Genomic DNA, 25,042 nt, shown 5'->3' on the forward strand with positions numbered 1-25,042 from the left:
AGGTTTTAAGTCAGGACTGAGGCCATCGGCAGAGCCATGTGTGGGACGCGGCAGCCGTGACTGCCTGGCCTGGACTTGGCGCTAGCCAGCATCTATCTTTCCCTCTTATAGTGAGGGTTACACCTAAATGCTACTCACGAGACCAAGCAAGTGTAACACTGACAGATCCCGGTCGTCGGCAGGCAGGATCAAACCTGGGACCTCTGGAGCTAAATGCATGAGCCTCTAGTGCATGAGCTAAAAGCCACATGGCCTTAGCTGTAAGCCAAGGCTGTAGCAGACTCCATCTCTCTCTCTCTAAGTGGTCTTGGTGCCACTAGATGGGACAAAGTGCCACATCCAGGAAGTGTGTGGGTTACACAAGCAAGCAAGCAAGCAGCGTGTTTCCCAAGTACCTGATCCAACATCCCAGCCTCCCTCTCCTCTCCTGGCATATGCATCTCCTCTATAAACGCCCAGCCTCTCTTATTTCCTGAACCCAACGCCTTCCCACCCAGCTGCCCTTCCTCGCTGCAGTGCCCCAGCTCGCCCCCATCCAGCGCTGAGCATGACGGGAGAGCTGCCCAGCGGAGGTCGGCTGAGCACACAGCCTGGTTGCCGAACTGGGCGCTGGGCCCTTCTCCAGCCGCGACCAAAGGCAGAAGGGACGCCACCCATTAACACCCCTCCCCTTCCACGCAGGCGGCTGATGGGAAAGCCGGTTTGTCATCCCGGGTGACAGTGTTCTCGCCGTACTGACCGGCCTCGCGGACAGGCCAGTGCCAAGGAACGGCCTTGTCATTAAATGTGCCTCACCCCTCCAGCACCAGGCTGGAGAATCAGTCCCAGGCTTATACAGAGGGGCGAGGACCAGCTGGTGCACAAACAGCATGCCCAGAGATTTTCCTTCCAAGTACTGAGCTGCCCCCTGTAAGAGTCCTCCTTGGGGTGGGAGGGGGTATTGCCGCGATGCTTACAGAGGCGGAGCTACGTACGTTGCGGGAGCCAGATGGGATGAAATCAGAGGGCCCGCAGGACAGTGCATGTGAACGGCGAGCCCCGGGCCTGGCAGAACACAAGAGCTTGAGGACAGATTGGTTTTGTACTGGGGGAGAGTACAGTGCTGAGCATCAGGAAGGGAAGGCGCTGCCTGGAACAGGAAATCATGCTTCGTGTGTGCTCCTTGTCAGTGGTCCCTGGCAGGGTATCTGAGATGTTACATAAACCTTCTGTGCTACAGCCCTTACATAACGTTCTCCTCCCCTGCATTGCAGGCTGCAAGGGTGTGAGCTGGCTCAGGCTGCTAGACCCAACTGCTCTGTATTCACTATTGCCAATAGCAAGTTTCCTTTGGCTTCCCCGGCAGTATGGATTCATTTTCTATGTGCCAGGAATAGCTTCCCCCTCCAAATCCCTGCCAAGCCTTGCAGCGCTAATGAGACGTGTAGACAGGTCAGGAGAGCGTTTTCTCCTCTGCCCATCGTTTGATGTGACACACAAAGCAGGATAATGACTGCCTATGACATTAGCCAGCTCGGAATGACATTCATTCGCCAGTACATACACAGCCCAGTGTGATACCTGCTTCTCATGGGCACTCTCGTGAGCTAATTAGCTTTGAAGAGTCCAGTACAGATGCTGACTGACTCACACCAAGATTAAACACCTCCATCCCCACGGCACTACGGTCAGCAGTCAAATGGGTCTGCGTGGCATTGTGTTTCTTTTGCTAGCACGGTAGAGGCAGGCTGGTCCAGTGCTTAGGGAGAGATCCGGATTCAATTCTTCGCTCCAGCACCGGTTTCCTGTGTGAACGGGGACAAGTCACTCAGGGCATGTTCCCACTTGGAGCTGGGGGTGAGATTCCCAACTCGAGGATACATCCTCTACCCTTAGGGTCTGACTGGGTTTGTACTCGGGCGGCTAGCCTCTCTCTCTGCTTCCTATGCGATCACGGTGTCACTATTGTTTTTAGCACGCTAGTGCACTGACAGCTAACAAAAGTATGTCTCCTCAAGGGTGGAGTCACGCCCTTAGCTCCAAGTGTAGATACACCCTTAGTGGATCTGTGCCTCAGTTTCCCTTCTGTACAATGGGAATCAGAGCACTGATAATAATACCTCACAGGGATATTATGAGCATAAATACATGAACATAACAATATAAGAATGGCCCCATTTGGGGTCAGACCACAGGTCCATCTAGCCCAGTATCCTGTCTACCGACAGTGGCCAATGCCAAGTGCCCCAGAGGGAATGAACAGAACAGGGAATCATCAAGTGATCCATCCCCTGTTGCTCATTCCCAGCTTCTGGCAAACAGAGGCTAAGGACAGCATCCTGCCCATCCTGGCTAATAGCCACTGATGGACCTATCCATGAATTTATCTAGTTCCCTTTTGAACCCTGTTATGGTCTTGGCCTTTACAACATCCTCTGGCAAGGAGTTCCACAGGTTGACTGTGCGTTGTGTGAAGAAATACTGCCTTTTATTTGTTTTAAACCTGCTGCCCATTCATTTCATTTGGTGACCCCCAGTTCTTGTGTTATGAGAAGTAGTAAACAACACTTCCTTATCTACTTTCTCTACACCAGTCATGATTTTATAGACCTCAATCATATCTCCCCTTAGCCGTCTCTTTTCCAAGCTGAAAAGTCCCAGTTTTAATAATCTCTCCTCATATGGAAGCCGTCCCATACCCCTAATAATTTTTGTTGCCCTTTTCTGAACCTTTTCCAATTCCAATATCTCTTTTCTGAGATGGGGTGACCACTTCTGCACACAGTATTCCGGATGTGGGCGTACATGGATTTATATAGAGATAACATGATATTTTCTGTCCTATTATCTCTCCCTTTCTTAATTATTCCCAGCATTCTGTTAGCTTTTTTGACTGACGCTGCACATTGAGTAGATATTTTCAGAGAACTATCCACAATGACTCCAAGATCTCTTTCTCTAACTGCTAATTTTGACCCCATCATTTTATATGTATAGTTGGGATTATGCTTTCCAACGTGCATTACTTTGCATTTATCAACATTAAATTTCATCTGCCATTTTGTTGCCCAGTCACGCAGTTTTGAGAGATCCTTTTGTAGCTCTTCACAGTCTGCCTGGGACTTAACTATCTTTAGTTATTTTGTATCATCTGCAAATTTTGCCACCTCACTGTTTAGCCCTTTTTCGAGATCATTTATGAACATGTTGAATAGGACTGGTCCCAGAACAAAGACCCCTGGGGGACACCACTATTTACCTCTCTCCATTCTGAAAACTGACCATTTATACCTACCCTTTGTTTCCTACCTTTTAACCAGTTACCAATCCATGAGAGCACCTTCCCTCTTATCCCGTGTCAGCTTACTTTGCGTAAGAGCCTTTGGTGACGGACCTTGTCAAAGGTTTTCTGAAAGTCTAAGTACACTGTATCCACTGGATCCCCTTGGTCCACATGCTTGTTGACCCCCTCAAAGAATTCTAGTAGATTGGTGAGGCATGATTTCCTTTTACTAAAACCATGTTGACTCTTCTTCAACAAATTATGTTCATTTATATGTCTGACAATATTGTTTTTTATCATAGTTTCAAACAGTTTGCCCGGTACTGAAGACAGGGTTACAGGCCTGTAATTGCTGGGATCGCCTCTGGAGCCCTTTTTAAAAATTGGCATCACATTAACTATCCTCCAGTCATCTGGTATAGAAGCTGATTTAAATGATAGGTTAGAGACCACAGTTAGTAGTCCTGCAATTTCACATTTCAGTGCCTTCAGAAGTCTTGGGTGAATCCCATCGGGTCCTGGAGACTTATTACCGTTTAGTTTATCTATTTATTCCAAAACCTCCTCTAATGACACCTCAATCTGGGACAGTTCCTCAGATCTGTCCCCTAAAAAGACTGGCTCAGGTTTGGGAATCTCCCTCACATTCTCAGCCATGAAGACCAATGCAACGAATTCATTTAGTTTCTCCGCAATGGCCTTATCGTCCTTGAGTGCTCCTTTAGCACCTCGATCGTCCAGTGGCCCCACTGGTTGTGTAGCAGGCTTCCTGCTTCTGATGTACTTACAAGAAATTTGCTATTACTTTTTGAATCTTTGGCCAGCTGTTCCTCAAATTCTTGTCTGGCCTTCCTAATTGTATTTTTACATTTCATTTGCCAGTGTTTATGCTCCTTTCTATTTTCCTCACTAGGATTTAACTTCCACTTTTTAAAGGATGCCTTTTTGCCTCTCACTGCTTCTTTTACTTTGTTGTTTAGCCAGGGTGGCTCTTTTTCGGTTCTCTTATGATGTTTTTTAAATTGGGGCATACTTTGAAGTTGAGCCTCTATTATGGTGTCTTTAAAAAGTTTCCACGCAGCTTGCAGAGATTTCACTTTTGGCGCTGTTCCCTTTAATTTCTATTTAACTAACCTCATTTTTGTGTAGTTCTCCTTTCTGAAATTAAATGCTACAGTGCTGGGCCGCTGTGGTGTTTTTCCTGCCACAGGGATATTAAATTTAATTATATTATGGTCACTATTACCAAGCGGTCCAGCTATATTCACCTCTTGGACCAGATCCTGTGCTCCACTTAGGACTAAATCAAGAATTAAATGAAAGAGTGTGAAGTGCTCAGAAACTAAGGTAATGGTGGCCATGTAATTTTACCTACAATAGACAGATGGAATGTAAGCAGCGCTTCAGTGCTTTGCAGTCTCAAAGTGCTTGGCATTAAAATAATCCTCCCAGCGTGCGGTAGGAATAATAACAAACACTTTGTACAGCACTTTTCCTCTGCAGGTCACAAAGCGATTTGCAAAGATGAGGAGGGACCATCAACCCCATTTCTGCAGTGGTGGAAGTCAAGGCACAGAAAGGGTTACGTGCTTTGCCAACTGTCTTCAGAATCCCTACACAGTCCAGTAGCCCGCAATAAAGTAAAGCTGAGAATTCTCTGTCAAAATGGTTTGTGACTCTCCCAACACTGAAATTTTCTGAAAAAAAATGACAATTTTGCTGAAATGTTTCTGTTGGGGAAAACTGAAATCAACTGTTTTGTTTTGTGTTGGGTCTGTTCAACCTTAATCTGTGGCTGAGCTGCCACGGTGCCTTATGGGAGTTTTAGTTCAGGCATCTCCTTCCCCTATTCACACTGAGGGCCTGGGCTTCCTGAATGGACTACATCTCCCATGATGCATCGGGGAGGCTATAGTGCATCATGGGAGATATAGTCCAGCTCATGGGAAGAATGAGGGCAGGAGATACCTGAACTACATCTCCCAGGAGGCTTTGTGATGGTTCAGGCAGACACAGTTTAACCCTGAACTGAGCCAAAACATTGAATCAAAATTTTTCATTCCGTGCAAAGAACAATTTGGGACAAAACCAAACATGGAAATATTGGAATTTCCAGTGGGACAGAAAGTCTGATTTTTGATCAGCTCTACAGTTAAGTATGATTATCCCTGTTTGACAGATGGAGAAAAGGCACAGAGCAACTTTTCCGAATTCGGGGCAGAGGCAGAGTGAGCCGATGTCAGACCCCAGGCGTTCCTGACTCCTGGTCCTGTGTTTAAAGTCCACCCGTCTCTCAACACTGATGGTTCTTGCAGGAGCGGCTTATTCAGGAGAGCCCTGATTTAGCTGCTCTTTATAAAATTCCTCGTCTGGGCTGGTGTACGGTTACCTCACCAGAAGGAGGAGCAGTCTGGCTCGGTGACTCGAAGGGGGGAATTTTTATCCTCTCCCATGGTGCCATCTCCTGGCTTTTCCATGGCTGGACAGAGCTTTGTGGGTTCTTTCAAAGCAGGGCTTCCCAGGCTAACTTAGAAAGGAGGCAGACCCAACCCAACGCAAACCATTCTGGGTGGCTATTTATGCTTAGTACCAGCTGGGCAATCAGAGAGCCCTGGGATCTCTGCAGGTCTATCTGGACCACAGAGCTGTCGCTGTGTACCAGTGATCATGGGGCTGGAGGGATCAGCTGATGAGCTGCTGAATTCATCTAGCTGGGCTGAATGACAGCTCCAGCAGGGACAGGAGGAGAGAGGGTAACCTGGAAGGTGTGAACATCGTGGAGCGGGGAGGTTTGTGTGATCCAAGGGGTTAGAGCCCAGGCTGTTGGGACAAACTTGCAGCCCAGCCCTGGTCCAGAAAAGCCCTTCAATACCCGCTTAGCTTAAGAAACCACTGGGCCTAGCATGTGCTTAACGGCTAAGCACACGCGACACGTGCTGTGCTGGATTGGGGCCAGCATACACAGCACTTTCCGGCCTCAGGGCCATCATGAGCACATGGATGAACACCAGGGACAACTTCCTCCGGATGGGAGCTGCCAGGCTGTGGGATCATTTTCCCAGAACGGGAGAGACATTAAAAGCTAGGCTGGACTAAACCACTGGGGTAACAGAGCAGAGGGGCAACCGGACGCTGTATAGCCAGAGATTTTCGATCCCCGAGCTGTAGGAAGACAGGTTAATTCAGATCTGGTCCTTGCACCTAGCCCAGGTTGGAAGGGTGAAATTCACCCCTGTGCACAGGGGCGCCAGAAGGCCAAAGAAACTCCCTGAACCTGCTGACGTGAGACCCCAGCTCCCATGCACACAGACGGACAGACAGACTCTTCCACAAGCACGTCCATCCTCTGTACTGCAGCACCTTCAGGCTGCTGGGGCCGGCCGGGTCAGAGCAGGGTGGCGGCTGGCCAAGCTGTGCTCCGTGGCCAGCGCTCAAAGAGGACTAGCAGCGGGACCCGGCGCTGCTGGGCACCGAAGCCTGTAACACGGTCAGAGGTCAGCGGCTCCGGGCCATGCTGTCCTTGGCAGAGACCGGGCGCGACTGCAGCGGCTAAAAACACACAAAAACAGGCAGGTGGGGAGAGCCCATCCAGCGGGTCTGAAACCCCAGCCCTGCTCCCAGCGCTTCTGTGGGAGCCTCCTGGGGAAGAGTCATTCCGGGGGCTCTGTGGACCAGCAAATGCCCCATGCCACTAGGCCTGGTGCAGCAATTTACCACCCTGTTTCTCAGTCTCCCCAGGTAATCGCTCCCTCCCAGCAAACTATTTAACCATAAGCCAGTGAGGGGGGCCATCCTGTACCTCAGTTCCTCCCGCTCCCTCTCCCCCACAGGGCATGGCAGCCAAGTCCTGCTGACGATTCATCTCCCTAGAGACCTACCCACCTCCCAGCTCTTGGACCCTCCCACTCTCTCTTCCACCACTACCCTCCTGCCTCCTCTCGCCCTGCAGGGACGCGCTGGGGACTCTGATTGTCCCCAGCCTGGCATTCTGGGCCAGATCTAGGGAAGGGAGGCCAGCAACACGGGGGACACACACACCGCCGACGCGGGAAGGTTTCCAGCCATGGCGGGGTAGGACTCTGCTCCAGACAAAAGATCCGAACTCCCTGATGCCTCCTTGAGCCCTAGAGAAGTCCTCCCGTCCCTGCAGCTGATCCTACTCAGCTCCCAAACGGAGCTGTCCCCCAGTGAGCAGCTCCAGAGGATGTATTCATGCCCCCGGACTGCCAGAAAACCCTCTGCCCCCGATCCTGCATACGCCAAGTCCCTAGAGCATCACCCACACGCCGTAGCTGGAGGGTGAGTGTGTGTGTGGAGCTGGCGGATTACGTGGCTCAGGCTCTTTATGTGCATGTGTGAAAGTCCCCCAAGCCCTGCTCTTTCTCCTCCTCCATCGCCAGCCCGTGATGGACGGATCTGAATAAATAATGAGGGAGAGGAAGGGCTCAAGGAGAGAGCTCACTTGGAGACGGAAGGCAGGGCAGAGCTAAGCCACAGCTGGTGCTATTCACACTTTCCCCCCGCCAGTTCCTAGCTACGCTTCCTCCTGCAAGTGTCTCTTTCCTTCAGGAACGCCCTGCCTCAAGCGTCTTCTGTGTCCCCGTATGGATTTCTATTGCTCCCATCATCATCCTAGCAGAGGAGCCAAGCACAAGTCCAAGGCCCGGTCCGCATGCAGAATCACTCCAGTTTAATTACAGGTGTGATTGAGTTACACTGGTGCAGCGTTAAACTGATTTAAACCCAGCTTGGGTTGACAAATTCACAGGCACAAGCTAAACAGATACAACCAGTCTGACACCAATATGAGAGCGTCCACACAGGGGTCCGCACCAATTTAGGTTAAATGGATGCAAACTGTGTGTGTAGACACGCTCCAAGTGACACCCTTTTTGTACCATTCTCCGCTTCTCCTGAGCGAGGAGCTCCACAATCTTCTCACCTTGGAGCGTGACCTCCGCCAGCCTGGTCAGGACTCGGATGGGCAGCCTCCCAGGAGCACCCGCGGCGCTGCTGTAAGTGGTGTTAGACACTAGATGGCGTTCCTCCTTCTGAGTCAGTGAGCCAATGCCCAAGGGTGCTGCTAGGGGGTGCTGTGATGTGGGAGGCATCTTTGATGGGCTGAGTCCAAGACCGTCCTAAAGTCATGTCGTCATTCAAGATCCCATGAGTCTGTATCCAGGAGCTGAGGGGTTACACTCTGGCGCCCTGGCTAAATTCCATTTTGGGACATTGCAATTTACCTCCGAACACTCGTCCTGTCATTTCTATTGGGAACGGTGTTGTTCTTCTCTTCCTGGCCTAAACCGCTATGCAGTGGGATTCCTCCTCCAAACTCACTTCTTTCCGCTAGCTTCCCGTCGGTACCTTTCCCCCCAGCCTCCCCTCCAGACACCATCTGCCCACACTATTACAATCAAAGGAAATAACTAGATGTGTATGTAACATCCCCCCACCCCCGGCCTGGCACAGATGATCAGAGGATTTCATAGAATCATAGAATCATAGAATATCCGGGTTGGAAGGGACCCCAGAAGGTCATCTAGTCCAACCCCCTGCTCGAAGCAGGACCAATTCCCAGTTAAATCATCCCAGCCAGGGCTTTGTCAAGCCTGACCTTAAAAACCTCTAAGGAAGGAGATTCTACCACCTCCCTAGGTAACGCATTCCAGTGTTTCACCACCCTCTTAGTGAAAAAGTTTTTCCTAATATCCAATCTAAACCTCCCCCACTGCAATTTGAGACCATTACTCCTTGTCCTGTCCTCGTCTACCACTGAGAATAGTCTAGAACCATCCTCTTTGGAACCACCTCTCAGGTAGTTGAAAGCAGCTATCAAATCCCCCCTCATTCTTCTCTTCCGTAGACTAAACATCCCCAGTTCCTTCAGCCTCTCCTCATAAGTCATGTGTTCCAGTCCCCTAATCATTTTTGTTGCCCTTCGCTGGACTCTCTCCAATTTATCCACATCCTTCTTGTAGTGTGGGGCCCAAAACTGGACACAGTACTCCAGATGAGGCCTCACCAGTGTCGAATAGAGGGGAACGATCACATCCCTCGATCTGCTCGCTATGCCCCTACTTATACATCCCAAAATGCCATTGGCCTTCTTGGCAACAAGGGCACACTGTTGACTCATATCCAGCTTCTCGTCCACTGTCACCCCTAGGTCCTTTTCCGCAGAACTGCTGCCTAGCCATTCGGTCCCTAGTCTGTAGCGGTGCATTGGATTCTTCCATCCTAAGTGCAGGACCCTGCACTTATCCTTATTGAACCTCATCAGATTTCTTTTGGCCCAATCCTCCAATTTGTCTAGGTCCTTCTGTATCCTATCCTTCCCCTCCAGCGTATCTACCACTCCTCCCAGTTTAGTATCATCTGCAAATTTGCTGAGAGTGCAATCCACACCATCCTCCAGATCATTTATGAAGATATTGAACAAAACCGGCCCCAGGACCGACCCCTGGGGCACTCCACTTGACACCGGCTGCCAACTAGACATGGAGCCATTGATCACTACCCGTTGAGCCCGACAATCTAGCCAGCTTTCTACCCACCTTATAGTGCATTCATCCAGCCCATACTTCCTTAACTTGCTGACAAGAATACTGTGGGAGACCGTGTCAAAAGCTTTGCTAAAGTCAAGAAACAATACATCCACTGCTTTCCCTTCATCCACAGAACCAGTAATCTCATCATAAAAGGCGATTAGATTAGTCAGGCATGACCTTCCCTTGGTGAATCCATGCTGACTGTTCCTGATCACTTTCCTCTCATGTAAGTGCTTCAGGATTGATTCTTTGAGGACCTGCTCCATGATTTTTCCAGGGACTGAGGTGAGGCTGACTGGCCTGTAGTTCCCAGGATCCTCCTTCTTCCCTTTTTTAAAGATTGGCACTACATTAGCCTTTTTCCAGTCATCCGGGACTTCCCCTGTTCGCCACGAGTTTTCAAAGATAATGGCCAAGGGCTCTGCAATCACAGCCGCCAATTCCTTCAGCACTCTCGGATGTAACTCGTCCGGCCCCATGGACTTGTGCACGTCCAGCTTTTCTAAATAGTCCCTAACCACCTCTATCTCCACAGAGGGCTGGCCATCTCTTCCCCATTCTGTGATGCCCAGCGCAGCAGTCTGGGAGCTGACCTTGTTAGTGAAAACAGAGGCAAAAAAAGCACTGAGTACATTAGCTTTTTCCACATCCTCTGTCACTAGGTTGCCTCCCTCATTCAGTAAGGGGCCCACACTTTCCTTGGCTTTCTTCTTGTTGCCAACATACCTGAAGAAACCCTTCTTGTTACTCTTGACATCTCTTGCTAGCTGCAGCTCCAGGTGCGATTTGGCCCTCCTTATATCTTTCCTACATGCCCGAGCAATATTTTTATACTCTTCCCTGGTCATATGTCCAACCTTCCACTTCTTGTAAGCTTCTTTTTTATGTTTAAGATCCGCTAGGATTTCACCATTAAGCCAAGCTGGTCGCTTGCCATGTTTACTATTCTTTCGACTCATCGGGATGGTTTGTCCCTGTAACCTCAACAGGGATTCCTTGAAATACAGCCAGCTCTCCTGGACTCCCTTCCCCTTCATGTTAGTCCCCCAGGGGATCCTGGCCATCTGTTCCCTGAGGGAGTCGAAGTCTGCTTTCCTGAAGTCCAGGGTCCGTATCCTGCTGCTTACCTTTCTTCCCTGCGTCAGGATCCTGAACTCGACCATCTCATGGTCACTGCCTCCCAGATTCCCATCCACTTTTGCTTCCCCCACTAATTCTACCCGGTTTGTGAGCAGCAGGTCAAGAAAAGCGCCCCCCCTAGTTGGCTCCCCTAGCACTTGCGCCAGGAAATTGTCCCCTACGCTTTCCAAAAACTTCCTGGATTGTCTATGCACCGCTGTATTGCTCTCCCAGCAGATATCAGGAAAATTAAAGTCACCCATGAGAATCAGGGTGATTTGAATTCCAGCACCATCAGAACTGGAGCCAAAGGGTTAAGTTCATTAGCTGATAACAGTAGTAGGCCATTATCCTCTATATGGACTAACTGCTAGATGGGGCCATGACACACATTGTGGAGGGATATTACATGATACATGACAATAAGCTTTTCTCGCCATCTTTCTCCTTTAGGGTCCTTGGCCTTCCACACCCCATTCCTGACTCTTGCCTATTTCTATCCTTTGCTGACTTATATCTATTTGAGATCAGAAGAGTCTCAGAGCTGGGGTTTGGCACTCGTAGTGGGTCTGTATAGTGCCATGCACACTTATGGCACTATATGAAACTAATAAGTGCTGCTGTGCACTGTTGGACAGCTGCCCGGTCCCCTCAGAGGGGGCAGCATTTCTGTGGTGGGGGAAAGGATCCCTGTATTTCATTTGCAGAACATTTGGGGATGGAGGCTGCTCCATTAATGCACATTATCAGCATTGTAATAAATGGCCTCATTTCAGATCCATGGAAATTTGCATCCCATTAATCCGAATGGCTTCCCCACAATGATTCTGCTTTAAGAGTGGTATTTTTGGACTTCATCCCCTTCTACCATGTGACTTCATTATGTTAAACCAGTCAGCCCCTGCCTGTGAAGGTGCTGCCCTCTGAGCATCTCCCCTAGACTTGGAAAGGGAGAGGGTGGCTACCGCAGATCCGCCTGATCAAAGAGGGAGTGTTGCCTGACGATTACAAGCAGGGGTTGTGACCTAGTAACTACTCAGTTCTTGTCCCAGTCCTGCCACTGACTCCCTGCATGACCTTGGGCAAATCACTTAGCTATGCTCTGCACCTCAATCTGCAATATGGGGATTAGCTCACCACACGGGCATGTGGTAGGCTCAATCTTCTGTGCTCAGGGACCCCTGGATTATCTCGTTCCCTTCTGCAGCCCACTTCGTGCGAGAGATTCTCTCTAGGCGGGTCTGAAATATTTTCTTCTGCTGTTTACCTAGGCATCACATGCCAGTTGCCATGGCAACCCATTAGGCTTAGCATGTATCATTTTGGGATCACAAGAAGGGTGGATGGGATGGGCGGGCTCTTGGGTGAGCCTCTCGCTCCAAGGGAAGAGGACACCGCCAGGATTTGGTCCCCCGCAACCCTGGGTCCACAGCTTGAGAACCGTTAAGTGAAAGGAGTAAGTAGGTGCTAAGTGACATGGGTCGCTGGTTGCAATTCCTTCTCTGTGGCCCCTGCAAGGGGGCTGTGATTGGGGTTCCCCACTCAACCCAACACGGCCCATGCACAATGCATGTTGTCTAAACTTACCCCTCCGCCTCCTCCCTCCCTGGGATTTCCCTCTATCCATCAAGTACCAAAGCCCTAAGACAGGATCGTGCCATACCTATAAACATAACCCTTCGCCTCCTAGCTCCCTTCTGAGTGGGATGATTACAGTACCTGTCTGAGGCACCTCCTAGCTCCATCTTGCTTCTTCCTGCCTGGTGCTAATGAGACCAGCTGGTCTGGTTGTCAGGGTGGGTCAGTAGCACTGGCTCTCCGTTCAGTCTGACACTAAGTTACAGGGTGCCCAGCAAACACTCACGGGTTCTCCTTTGAATCCAGCTAGTGTGGGTAACAGCAGCCGTGAAGAGAGTGCCACGCAGCCTTCAGAGCGGGCAGCGCCAACCTGCCACAGCCCAGAGGGCCACTTGCTGGTGGGATGGCCTTGAACAAGTGACTGGCCTCCTTTTTCAGATACCGATTTCAAGGCCAGAGGGGACTCTGAGGAGCATCTAGGCTGACCTCCGGGAGCAGACCGGCTGGAGAACCTTCCCCGCTGAGTCCTGCGTGAAGGCCAGAGTGTCCGGTTGGGCTAGAGCAGATCCTTTGGAAAGCCCGAGCCGTACCTACCCGTCTTTGTAAAGCACACGGTAAGTGCTAAGTATGATCCCAGGGAAATGGATAATGCAGCCTGAACCATGGGGTCACGGCCAGCTCTGCACCCCGATGATCACTGAGAGGCTTTTCTGTGCTGCTCCCCACTATAGCACCAGGGCAGCTGGAACCTCAACGGATGGGTTTAGCCTCACCCCAGGCCTGAGCAGGAGGGAAGTCCTGTTATCCCCATTTTACACAGGGAAACTGAGGCTCTGCGAGACCGAGGCACGTCTACACTGCAGCGAAAGACCCGTGACTGGCCCGGGTCCGCTGACTTGGGCTCCTGGGGCTTGGGCCGCAGGGCTAAAAATTGCAGTGTGGATGTTCAAGCTCATGCTGGAGCCCGGCCTCTGGGATCCTCCCCACACAGAGTCTGGGACTTGGTGCCGCGGGGGTTTTTCTTGCAGCGTAGACATACCTGAGGGACTTGCCCTAACGTGTGTGGATCAGAGCCAGGATTAGCTCTCACGTCCTAGTCCAGAGAGTGTTAAGCCCCAGAGCATCCTCCTTCTCCGGCAGGGGCATTTCAAGGGAAGAGCCTACACTGCAGCCCTCCCTTCGCACCCCTCCGACGGCTCCCCCTTCCCGAGCGCATCAAGCTGCTGGGCTTCTCTTTGAAGGCCCTTCTCTGTCTAACCCACCCTTCCCGTCCTCTCTCCTTCGCTATCAACGCCCAGCACCCACTCGTTACATTTCCAGGTGCTGTCTCTCCCCCGCTGCCCGCCCCTCACGCTTGGGAGGCGCTCCCCGTAGCCATCCACCAACCTACATCCTCCTCCCTCCGACTCTCCTTTGCCTTGCTACCTGGACAAAACTACACAACCGTGAAGCAGCTGGTGTGCTGAGATCACTGCCACCCATAGAGTCGCTTTGTTTCCTGGTCATCCCCCCGTCTGTCTGTCTTCATCTGTTGTCTCTTGTCGTATACTTCGATTGTAAGCTTCTTAGAGCAGGGACCAGCTCTTTGTTCGGGGTTTGTACAGCACCTACCACAGTGGGGCCCTGGTCCATGACTTGGGTTCCCAGGTACTATGGAAACGCAAATCCTTAAACAACAATAGACATCTCATTTCTCCAGCAGAGCAGCAGGGAAAGGTACAGACTCAGTGAAGCAACACTCTAAGTCCCCGAAGAGCAGTTACTGTAACTTGGATTGTGACCGTCTCTGAAATAAAACCCGACCGTCACAGATGAACTGAAACGCTTTAAAAGGATAAAGAGTTTCAAGGTGTCGCTCACAACCCACTTGTACAGTTTATCTTCTGTAAAAGATACAGTAGAAATCAAAGGAAACACCCACTCTCTTTTTAATACACATTTTCTTTTTCAGTGCGACATACTGGTGCTATCTTTAGTCCATGCTTATCTGTGATCTTATGTCATTGTACTCTGAATATTTCTGTCACAAGCGTTTCAGAGAAAGCTACATTTCAAAACCACAAACCCTCTGAAATCCAATTGCTCTTTCACATCCCTTCCAAGTGCTGCGCTGAGAGTCTGAGGTCAATAAATCTGGACTTTCAGGCCAAAAGAAATAAACACTGTCTTATAATGTTGCGTGGGGTTGTGTGAGCATGTGAAAACAGGCCCTGTTGTGATGGAGAGCAGCGAGCTGGGGCCTGAGGCATTTGCTCTGAGAATCTTAAACTTGGAATTTTTTCCCTTTTATGCAATTAAAGTCTAGGAATGGCAAGCTGCATGTCCAGAAAGGTTTGCAAAATCCAGTACCGATAGCAATAGTTTTCATGCCATTTCAGTGCAAACAGTGGGGATTTTTTCTTTAAAGAATCATTCCCCAAATGCACCAACACTGATCAGACTGGCACATGAAAACCTCTTTGGGATCCATTTCCACTGGAATGGCGGGTGTGTCTTTTTGGACCGACTTCTGTGGGTGAAAGAGACAAGCTTTTGAGCTCCCCAGAGCTCTTCTTGTACAGGCTCGAAAGCTTGTCTCTTTCACCAAGAGAAGTTGGTCCAATAACAGATATTACCTCACCCACCTTCTCTCTCGAGGGTCCTGGGACCGACATGGCTATAACGCTGGGTAAATATAAGAAAGGTCTGGGAGTCATCAGTACACCGAATGCATTGCAGCCACTATCTCAGAAACCTCTGAGCATGTTGAACAGTAGGCCACCTATGACACCCGCTAGGGGAGAATCCTTGGGTCAGAGAAACAACTGGCCACAACCAAAAGACATACATCAATTTAAGCTTATCAGCTGTAACTACTTTTGTTTTCTCTGCAGAGCTCCATCCTAATCATCTGTGCCTCAGATAGACAAATCAAGCCCCCTTACACTCTTGGGATGGAGATAGGATCCCCCTGGTCTGCCATCAGAGTAGGTCAGCAAAGAGAGCTCTGCATTTCTACCCAGGGACTTGACGTGAGGGTGAGTCAGCGAAAGTGCTCTGTATCTGTACACAACTATGAACTTGATACCATGGTTACAGCTTTATGGCTTAATATTTGTTCTGAATGCATTATAGTAAGGGGGGAAATACATTTCAGAGGGTGTTAACGTTTGAACAGGAAGAGAATTATTTAAAAAAAGACCCCAACCCATCCCTGCAAACCGAACGGTGAGAAGTCAATTGGCCTGAAGACGGGCTCGTCTCTTACCTCGTCAAACCTGGCCTCATCCTTGCAGTTTTCAAGTACTCGGGTGTAGAAGGAGAGACCTGCGCAAAGCAGAGAGGAAAAGAGCTTCGTTACTTCAAAGCCCGAGGGGACTGTGAGAGGGAGACTATTAGCGGGAGGAGAGGGTGTCTGGGGGGAACGGAAGGAGCTGTCCTGAACCCAAGAGGACCTGCTAACAGCACTGTGCTGCGGGAGTGCGAAGGGACCTGTGTCTGAGGGCAGGAGAGAGCGTATGGAGGCAGTGGTGCGCGTGGCCTCTGACCGTGAGAGGGTGGAACATGTGCAGGCATGAACACGAGTGCATGTTCTACCCTGAGCGAGCAGGCGGTGTGTGCGCACACCCTCTGTCCGGGGGGTACGTGTACGCTGAGCGAGCAGGCGGTGTGCGCGCACACCGTCTGTCCGGGGGGTACGTGTACGCTGAGCGAGCAGGCGGTGTGCGCGCACGCCCTCTGTCCGGGGGGTACGTGTACGCTGAGCGAGCAGGCGGTGTGCGCGCACGCCCTCTGTCCGGGGGGTACGTGTACGCTGAGCGAGCAGGCGGTGTGCGCGCACACCCTCTATCCGGGGGGTACGTGTACGCTGAGCGAGCAGGCGGGCTGTATATGTACCATAGAATCATAGAATCATAGAATATCAGGGTTGGAAGGGACCCCAGAAGGTCATCTAGTCCAACCCCCTGCTCGAAGCAGGACCAATTCCCAGTTAATCATCCCAGCCAGGGCTTTGTCAAGCCTGACCTTTAAAACCTCTAAGGAAGGAGATTCTACCACCTCCCTAGGTAATGCATTCCAGTGTTTCATCACCCTCTTAGTGAAAAAGTTTTTCCTAATATCCAATCTAAACCTCCCCCATTGCAACTTGAGACCATTACTCCTCGTTCTGTCATCTGCTACCATTGAGAACAGTCTAGAGCCATCCTCTTTGGAACCCCCTTTCAGGTAGTTGAAAGCAGCTATCAAATCCCCCCTCATTCTTCTCTTCTGCAGACTAAACAATCCCAGCTCCCTCAGCCTCTCTTCATAAGTCATGTGCTCTAGACCCCTAATCATTTTTGTTGCCCTTCGCTGGACTCTCTCCAATTTATCCACATCCTTCTTGTAGTGTGGGGCCCAAAACTGGACACAGTACTCCAGATGAGGCCTCACCAGTGTCGAATAGAGGGGAACGATCACATCCCTCGATCTGCTCGCTATGCCCCTACTTATACATCCCAAAATGCCATTGGCCTTCTTGGCAACAAGGGCACACTGTTGACTCATATCCAGCTTCTCGTCCACTGACACCCCTAGGTCCTTTTCCGCAGAACTGCTGCCTAGCCATTCGGTCCCTAGTCTGTAGCGGTGCATTGGATTCTTCCATCCTAAGTGCAGGACCCTGCACTTATCCTTATTGAACCTCATCAGATTTCTTTTGGCCCAATCCTCCAATTTGTCTAGGTCCTTCTGTATCCTATCCCTCCCCTCCAGCGTATCTACCACTCCTCCCAGTTTAGTATCATCTGCAAATTTGCTGAGAGTGCAATCCACACCATCCTCCAGATCATTTATGAAGATATTGAACAAAACCGGCCCCAGGACCGACCCCTGGAGCACTCCACTTGACACCGGCTGCCAACTAGACATGGAGCCATTTATCACTACCCGTTGAGCCCGACAATCTAGCCAGCTTTCTACCCACCTTATAGTGCATTCATCTAGCCCATACTTCCTTAACTTGCTGACAAGAATACTGTGGGAGACCGTGTCAAAAGCTTTGCTAAAGTCAAGAAACAATACATCCACTGCTTTCCCTTCATCCACAGAACCAGTAATCTCATCATAAAAGGCGATTAGATTAGTCAGGCATGACCTTCCCTTGGTGAATCCATGCTGACTGTTCCTGATCACTTTCCTCTCATGTAAGTGCTTCAGGATTGATTCTTTGAGGACCTGCTCCATGATTTTTCCAGGGACTGAGGTGAGGCTGACTGGCCTGTAGTTCCCAGGATCCTCCTTCTTCCCTTTTTTAAAGATTGGCACTACATTAGCCTTTTTCCAGTCATCCGGGACTTCCCCCGTTCGCCACGAGTTTTCAAAGATAATGGCCAAGGGCTCTGCAATCACAGCCGCCAATTCCTTCAGCACTCTCGGATGTAACTCGTCCGGCCCCATGGACTTGTGCACGTCCAGCTTTTCTAAATAGTCCCTAACCACCTCTATCTCCACAGAGGGCTGGCCATCTCTTCCCCATTCTGTGATGCCCAGCGCAGCAGTCTGGGAGCTGACCTTGTTAGTGAAAACAGAGGCAAAAAAAGCATTGAGTACATTAGCTTTTTCCACATCCTCTGTCACTAGGTTGCCTCCCTCATTCAGTAAGGGGCCCACACTTTCCTTGGCTTTCTTCTTGTTGCCAACATACCTGAAGAAACCCTTCTTGTTACTCTTGACATCTCTTGCTAGCTGCAGCTCCAGGTGCGATTTGGCCCTCCTTATATCTTTCCTACATGCCCGAGCAATATTTTTATACTCTTCCCTGGTCATATGTCCAACCTTCCACTTCTTGTAAGCTTCTTTTTTATGTTTAAGATCCGCTAGGATTTCACCATTAAGCCAAGCTGGTCGCTTGCCATGTTTACTATTCTTTCGACTCATCGGGATGGTTTGTCCCTGTAACCTCAACAGGGATTCCTTGAAATACAGCCAGCTCTCCTGGACTCCCTTCCCCTTCATGTTAGTCCCCCAGGGGATCCTGGCCATCTGTTCCCTGAGGGAGTCGAAGTCTGCTTTCCTGAAGTCCAGGGTCCGTATCCTGCTGCTTACCTTTCTTCCCTGCCATCTGTATAAGTCCCACCTCTTCTTTACCATGAGGGATGACAGACCCGGGGTGCTGGAACTAGAGGTGCTGGGTGCTACCACACCCCTTGGCTGGAAGTGGTGTCCATCATAACCAGGGTTTACAGTTTGGTTCAATGGCTCTCAGCCCCCCCACTGTACAAAGTGTTTCAATGCCCCTGCAACAGACCCAGACTCTGGATCGAGATTCAAACCAGAGAGTTTGCAGCTGAATTTTTATCGCTCCTATTTACTGCACTGGGGGTCTAATCTGGACATCTCAAACTTCGGGAGAGTTTGGGTTTGGATTTCCTACCTCCTGGTTCAGGGGCATCCAGCCCTAGGGGCTTGGCTTGGGGTCAATCTCTTCTCGCGGTGCTCATGAACCTTAGGGAATCATTTGACCAACCCACTCTGAGTTTATAACAAACCTTGAAACCGGGTGAGTTTAGGCCATGCCAGGGAATAATGGTTTGTGCAGCTCATACAATTAAACTCTGAAACACAGCTCTCTCCTATGGCCCCCCCGTCTCACTCTTCCTGCTTTACTGCTCGGTAAACCAACGATCCAAACAGGTCCAGGGAATGATGATGTAAAATTCCATGTCCTTACGTCCGCAGAAAGCATGCCTTTAAACAACCGAGAAGGCGCTCCCCACCACCCCCGGAAGCTGCTCCTGCTGCTTGTCTTCCGTTGTTTGATCAGGTCTCGTGAATTTCATTCACTCATTCAAAATAAACAGGGAGAATTTGAGAGGTTTAGCTTCTCTGTGTCAGCGGGGATTACGACAGGTCTGAAAGCAAATCGCCAGCTGGGAGGATGCAGACCAATGTGCCGGATAACCCCTCGGGATGGGCAAGGGGAATTTTTTGAAATGTTTTTTTCCTTTACTGCCGGCGTGAAATACATAAATCAATCCACCATTGGATCAAAGGGTTCGCATTGTGCTTTCGGCTGCTCTGGTTTCAATAATCTTTCTGACTTTGCCGAACCAATATTGTTATTTAATATCCACCGTGCAATGCTGCAGAAAGAGAAGTGATTAAAATGCTAATTTTGAGGCACTGAATCCAGACGAACCCTCTCTGTCTCAAAGGCAATAATGCTTCTTGGGTTATTAAATACTGACATGTTTCCAGCAGGGCAGAACCATGTATGTATTTGTCCAGGGTCCAAAATTCCCAGGACATCTGAGCATCTGCAATAACATGCTCAGAGCTTTGTGGGGGTAACTTTGGGGCATGGAGCGTTAAAATGTGCTTTATTGTACCAAATATTGAGCTGTTATAACAAGGATCCAGGTTCCAGCATGTGATACTCTGCCTTCATTACCTTCCCCTTTCTGACTGAACGCTGATATGAGTTTACGAAATGAGGCAATTATAGCAGGGGACTGAGACTCTGGATTTCTGGGTTCTCTTTCTAAGCGAAACTCTGGCAATGCTTTCGGCTTGCACAAAACTTGAGAGTTTTGTTTAAGTCTTTGTTTCATGAATCGTTTCCCCTGTGAAATCGTTTTAAACTCCAGGGAAACTTAATAAATAGCATCTTTTCTAACTAAGCAGCCGCCTGTCCTCCAGGAGTGTAAAGCGGCTGTGTGTACAGACGCCACTGATCGCCAGTGTGGGCACGACCCCTAGGCTTTCTGTATGCATGCTCTTCAGGGCAGTCACCACATCTACCACTGTGCCTGAACAGCACCCGGCACACAGGAGCCTATTCCTGATGTGTGTGGGTGTCGGGCTCTTCTGGCCTTCAGACCACCCCCAAACCTCTCCATGCTCATCAGCAGAAACAAGCTCCCCATAGACCAGGACACGCCAACTCAAAGCAGCACCAGACCCTGCCAGAACAACAGATGCAAAACCGGCAGACACATCTCCATCGCTACAATGATCAACACCCAGCACAACACACCTTTCAAGATCCATAGGTCCTTGTGATGGGGTGTGCAAACCTCATACTAGGCAACAAGGGGTTAAGGGATTATTTTGGGCTCATCCAGCCCTGCCCCGCCCCACCTGCAGCAAATGCTCCATTTGCTGGGGCAATTAAAAGGCAGGGAACGAGCTCATTTGGGGGCTGTCATAACCATACAGCTAAGGGTAGCCTAGAATTCCTCCTTACCTGTTAAGGGGTTAAGAAGCGCAAATAACCTGGTTGGCACCTGACCAAAAGGACCAATGGGGAAAGAAGATACTTTCAAATCGGGGAGGGGGGAAGCTTTGGTTGTGCTCTTTGTTTGTGTGTTCTCTGGGGAAGCAGAGAAGCATCAGGTCAGAAAACTCCTTCTCCTATAAACCATCCTAAAATGAGTCTCAATATTGCAAAAAGAGTAAGTAATAAGGCAAGGCACGTTAGATTATCTTTTGTTTTTAGCTTGTGAATTTTCCCTGTGCTATGAGGGAGGTTTCTCCCTGTTTTTTGTAACTTTAAAGTTTTGCCTAGAGGGGAATCCTCTGTGTTTTGAATCTGATTACCCTGTTAAGTTACCTTCCATCCTGATTTTACAGAGGTGCTTCTTTTACTTTTTTTCTCTATAATAAAGTTCTGGTTTTTAAGAATCTGGTTTACCTATTTGGTTGGTATATTACTCTCAAGACTACCCAGGAAAGGGGGTGAAGGCACTTGGGGGGATATTTTAGGGAAGAGGAACTCCAAAAGAAATCTGATGAGGTTCAACAAGGACAAGTGCAGAGTCCTGCACTTAGGATGGAAGAATCCCATGCACCGCTACAGTCTAGGGACCAAATGGCTAGGCAGCAGTTCTGCAGAAAAGGACCTAGGGGTTACAGTGGACAAGAAGCTGGATATGAGTCAACAGTGTGCCCTTGTTGCCAAGAAGGCCAATGGCATTTTGGGATGTATATGTAGGGGCATTGCCAGCAGATTGAGGGATGTGATTGATCCCCTCTATTCAGCATTGGTGAGGCCTCATCTGGAGTACTGTGTCCAGTTTTGGGCCCCACACTACAAGAAGGATGTGGAAAAATTGGAAAGAGTCCAGTGGAGGGCAACAAAAATGATTAGGGGGCTGGAGCACATGACTTATGAGGAGAGGCTGAGGGAACTGGGATTATTTAGTCTGCAGAAGAGAAGAATGAGGGGGGATTTGATAGCTGCTTTCAACGACCTGAAAAGGGGTTCCAAAGAGGATGGCTCTAGACTGTTCTCAGTGGTGGCAGACGACAGAACAAGGAGTAATGGTCTCAAGTTGCAGTGGGGGAGGTTTAGGTTGGATATTAGGAAAAACTTTTTCACTAGGAGGGTGGTGAAGCACTGGAATGGGTTCCCTAGGGAGGGGGTGGAATCTCCTTCCTTAGAAGTTTTTAAGGCCCGGCTTGACAAAGCCCTGGCTGGGATGATTTACTTGGGGCTTGGTCCTGCTTTGAGCAGGGGTTGGACTAGATGACCTCCTGAGGTCCCTTCCAACCCTGATATTCTATGATTCCATGATTCCAAGTGGTCCTTTTCCTGAATCTTTTCTAACGCACTTGGTAGTGGCAGCAGTACCCATCCAAGGACAAGGAAAGGAATTTGTGCCTTGGGGAAGTTTTTAACCTAAGCTGGTAGAAATAAGCTTAGGGGGTCTTTCCTGCAGGTCCCCACATCTGTAGCCCAGAGTTCAGCGTGGGGAGGGAACCCTGACAGGGGCAGAGCTGGAGGTGAGGAGACCTGCAGCCCACAGCCCCAGCAGAGCAGAGGGAAACCCAAGACTCTGACACAGGTGCCCAAAGGGGCCCTTCCTGAGGGAAGGGGGGACCCACCCTGGAGACAACCAGAGAGGGAGGTATCCTCTGGACCTTGGACTTTGTTACCCCCTCTTGTGGTTTGGGCTTCCACACCAGGTGAAGGCCTTGGACTAAGCTGACCCCAAGGGGGATGGACGAGAGGAGGCCCAGGGAGGACGCCTTGGTTGCCAGACTACGGGTAGCCCAAAGGGCCCTGGGTTGGAGCCCGGTGCAGTAGGAGGGCCCAGGCTCCCCTCCCCACAATCCCCTTGGCAGTCGGGAGTTGCAGCCGTGACCACTAGGCCATGCTCCCTAAGTGGGAACCGTTACAGTCCAACATGTGGGGTACCTCATCCACTGCACTAAATGCCTCAACAACTATGTGGGTGAAACCAGACAATCGCTAGGCTCTCGAATAAACTCACCCAGAAAAATGATAAAAGACAAGGCCACCCTATCACCTGGGGGTGAACACGTTTCACAAAGGGCCCATCCTATACCCAGCCTCTCAGTCCTCGTCCTGAAAGGAAACCTGCACAACGCCTTCAAAAGACAAACCTGGGAGCTCAAATCTGTAACTCTGCTAGACACCAAAAATCCCGGACTAAGGACGTGTGCGCTGCAATCTTAAATCGACCTAGGCTAGGTCAATTTACAGCCACTGCAGTCATTGCTGAGGTGGCTGATGTCCACACTGCCCCCCTTTTGTCGGTGGTGCGTGTCCTCACCAGAAACATGACGGAAGAGGGGCAGTGTGGGGGGCTGAGAGCCAGGGCTCTCAACTCCATGCAGCTCCTCGCCAGGACCCCAGCTGTCCCCTGGGACTCCATGCCTGCCGGCTCCCAGCCAGGAGTGGCGGGGAAGCCGTCCGGAGCTTCTCGCTTCCGGTGGGGAGATCCGCACCCGGAGTCCAGTCGGCTGCCATATGCCTGGCGTCGTGGAGCCCAGGTGGCAGCCCAAGTCAGGAGCCTTGGTGGCAGCCCGGTTAGAGTGGAGATCCGGAAGCAGCCCAGCTTGGGTTCTGGGAGCTGGATTTCTTGTCAATTTCATGGCTCCAGCCGAGCCCTGAAATTGAGAATGACAGCGGACCACTGATGTAAGGATCACAGTGTCTCCACAAACTACTGCATCACCCTGACTATGCCAACGTAAGCTCTATGCCCCCGGGGGAGGTGGAGTTGTTAGGTCAGTGTAATAAGAAGCAAGGCTGTCGTGTGTACAAGTCTGTAGTGTAGATCAAGCCTAGGTATTCTGGTTTTATGACTTATTACAACAATCCTACTAACCTTCCCTTGTGCCATGACTGCACAGGTGTTAATTGCCCACTTCATTTGGTATGGTTTCTTGCAACATGTGTTAACTCCTTATGCTTAACAGTCCGTCCCACCTTGTACTTAGCTGTGACACTCAGGTTACTTTCCCCAGACCTGAAGAAGAGCTCTGTGCGGCTCGACAGCATGTCCCTTCCACCAGCAGAAGTTGGTCCAATAAAAGATATCATCTCACGCACCTTGTCTCGCTCACATCCTGGGAGCCACACAGCGGTAACGCAGCCAAGAACCACCGCCCAGCTCAGCCCAAGTCTGCTCAGGCTTCTAAGAACTTCCAGTGCAGGCCGGGTCTGTTTGGAGACTGAACCTGGGCATTTGCATGGTCGCTTGCACTCTCAGACCCATCCTTAGCCACCCCATTGTTCTCCACTGTGTCATACATGGGGCACAAGTGCCCGCACCCACGTTCCTGGCTGCAAGGGCTGGGGCTCTCGGCTTTCCTGAATACCTGCATCCGCAGGACAGGGAGGCTATTGGAACAAGTCCCCAGCTGTGTTGCACGTATGCGGGCTCTCCGGAATGTCCCAGCGACACCAAGGATGAGACTGAGAACAACCTGCCCCAGTATCTAAAAACCTCTACAGAAACACAGACCCATTAAGGGAAGAGACCCTGCCGGTCCCCAGGTCAGGGCTGGCCCCTACAATGTGTCCTCAGGCTAGATTTGAAAGTGTTAAATAATGGGACTGCCACCACAGCTGTAGTAGAGAGACTGCTGTACCGCCTGACAGACATCACAGCGAAGGGATGTTTCCAGATGTGGCAGGGTGAGATCCCAGCTCATGGATAGAACTCGGGACAAACCGACTACTGTCACTAGTGTCTGCCGCTGATTTGCTGGGTGCCCGGAGGCATGGCACGTCTCTCTGTGACTCAGTTTCCCCATGCGTAAAACAGACACTGTGATCTGTACAGAGAGTACAGATCTTCCTGGCAGGGAGTTTGTGAGGACAAACGAATGCTTGGGAGGGTGCAGAGATCCCTGGATGGAAGAATATTCACTCTATACTTGCCTTTTGCTTATTTTATCCCTTTACGCCTAAACAATTCCCTCTGTCCTGGCTCCTTTGTGGAGGATTCTACAGATTTGTGACTTTTTATCCCCTACTTGAACTAAAGTCGAGCAGCAATTCAGCGCAATCCTCCTGCTCAAATGCACATTGAAACCTGCCACCTTCTGGCCTGACTTCTGACTTAACTTCTTTCTTGCAGTCATAGAATCCTACAGCTGAAGGAGCACACAACCACACAAAGCTCTGCTCCACACCCACGGGCAGCATTGCTGGGGAGATGGGAGTGGGCAAATGCCAGCTGCCAGCAAGAGAAGCTAAACAAAACAACCCACACCTGTGACACTCAGCTGGCTGTAACAATGAGAGAGAAGTAATAAT

The 25,042-nt window shown here is 50.2% G+C and overlaps 1 protein-coding gene across 8 annotated transcripts in view; it reads right to left on the reverse strand.

Moving 5' to 3' along the window:
* OTOF (otoferlin) overlaps positions 1–25,042 on the reverse strand; it is a 216,395-nt gene that overhangs the window by 179,309 nt on the left and 12,044 nt on the right. For all 8 annotated transcript variants that reach the window (XM_074947330.1, XM_074947327.1, XM_074947329.1 and 5 more), the window contains exon 2: positions 15,758–15,816. In XM_074947330.1, coding sequence (XP_074803431.1) covers positions 15,758–15,816 — 59 coding nt within the window. The remainder of the gene's footprint in view (positions 1–15,757; positions 15,817–25,042) is intronic.

The sequence above is a fragment of the Natator depressus genome, chromosome 3 (assembly GCF_965152275.1).
Source record: "Natator depressus isolate rNatDep1 chromosome 3, rNatDep2.hap1, whole genome shotgun sequence".
Lineage (NCBI taxonomy): Eukaryota > Metazoa > Chordata > Testudines > Cheloniidae > Natator > Natator depressus.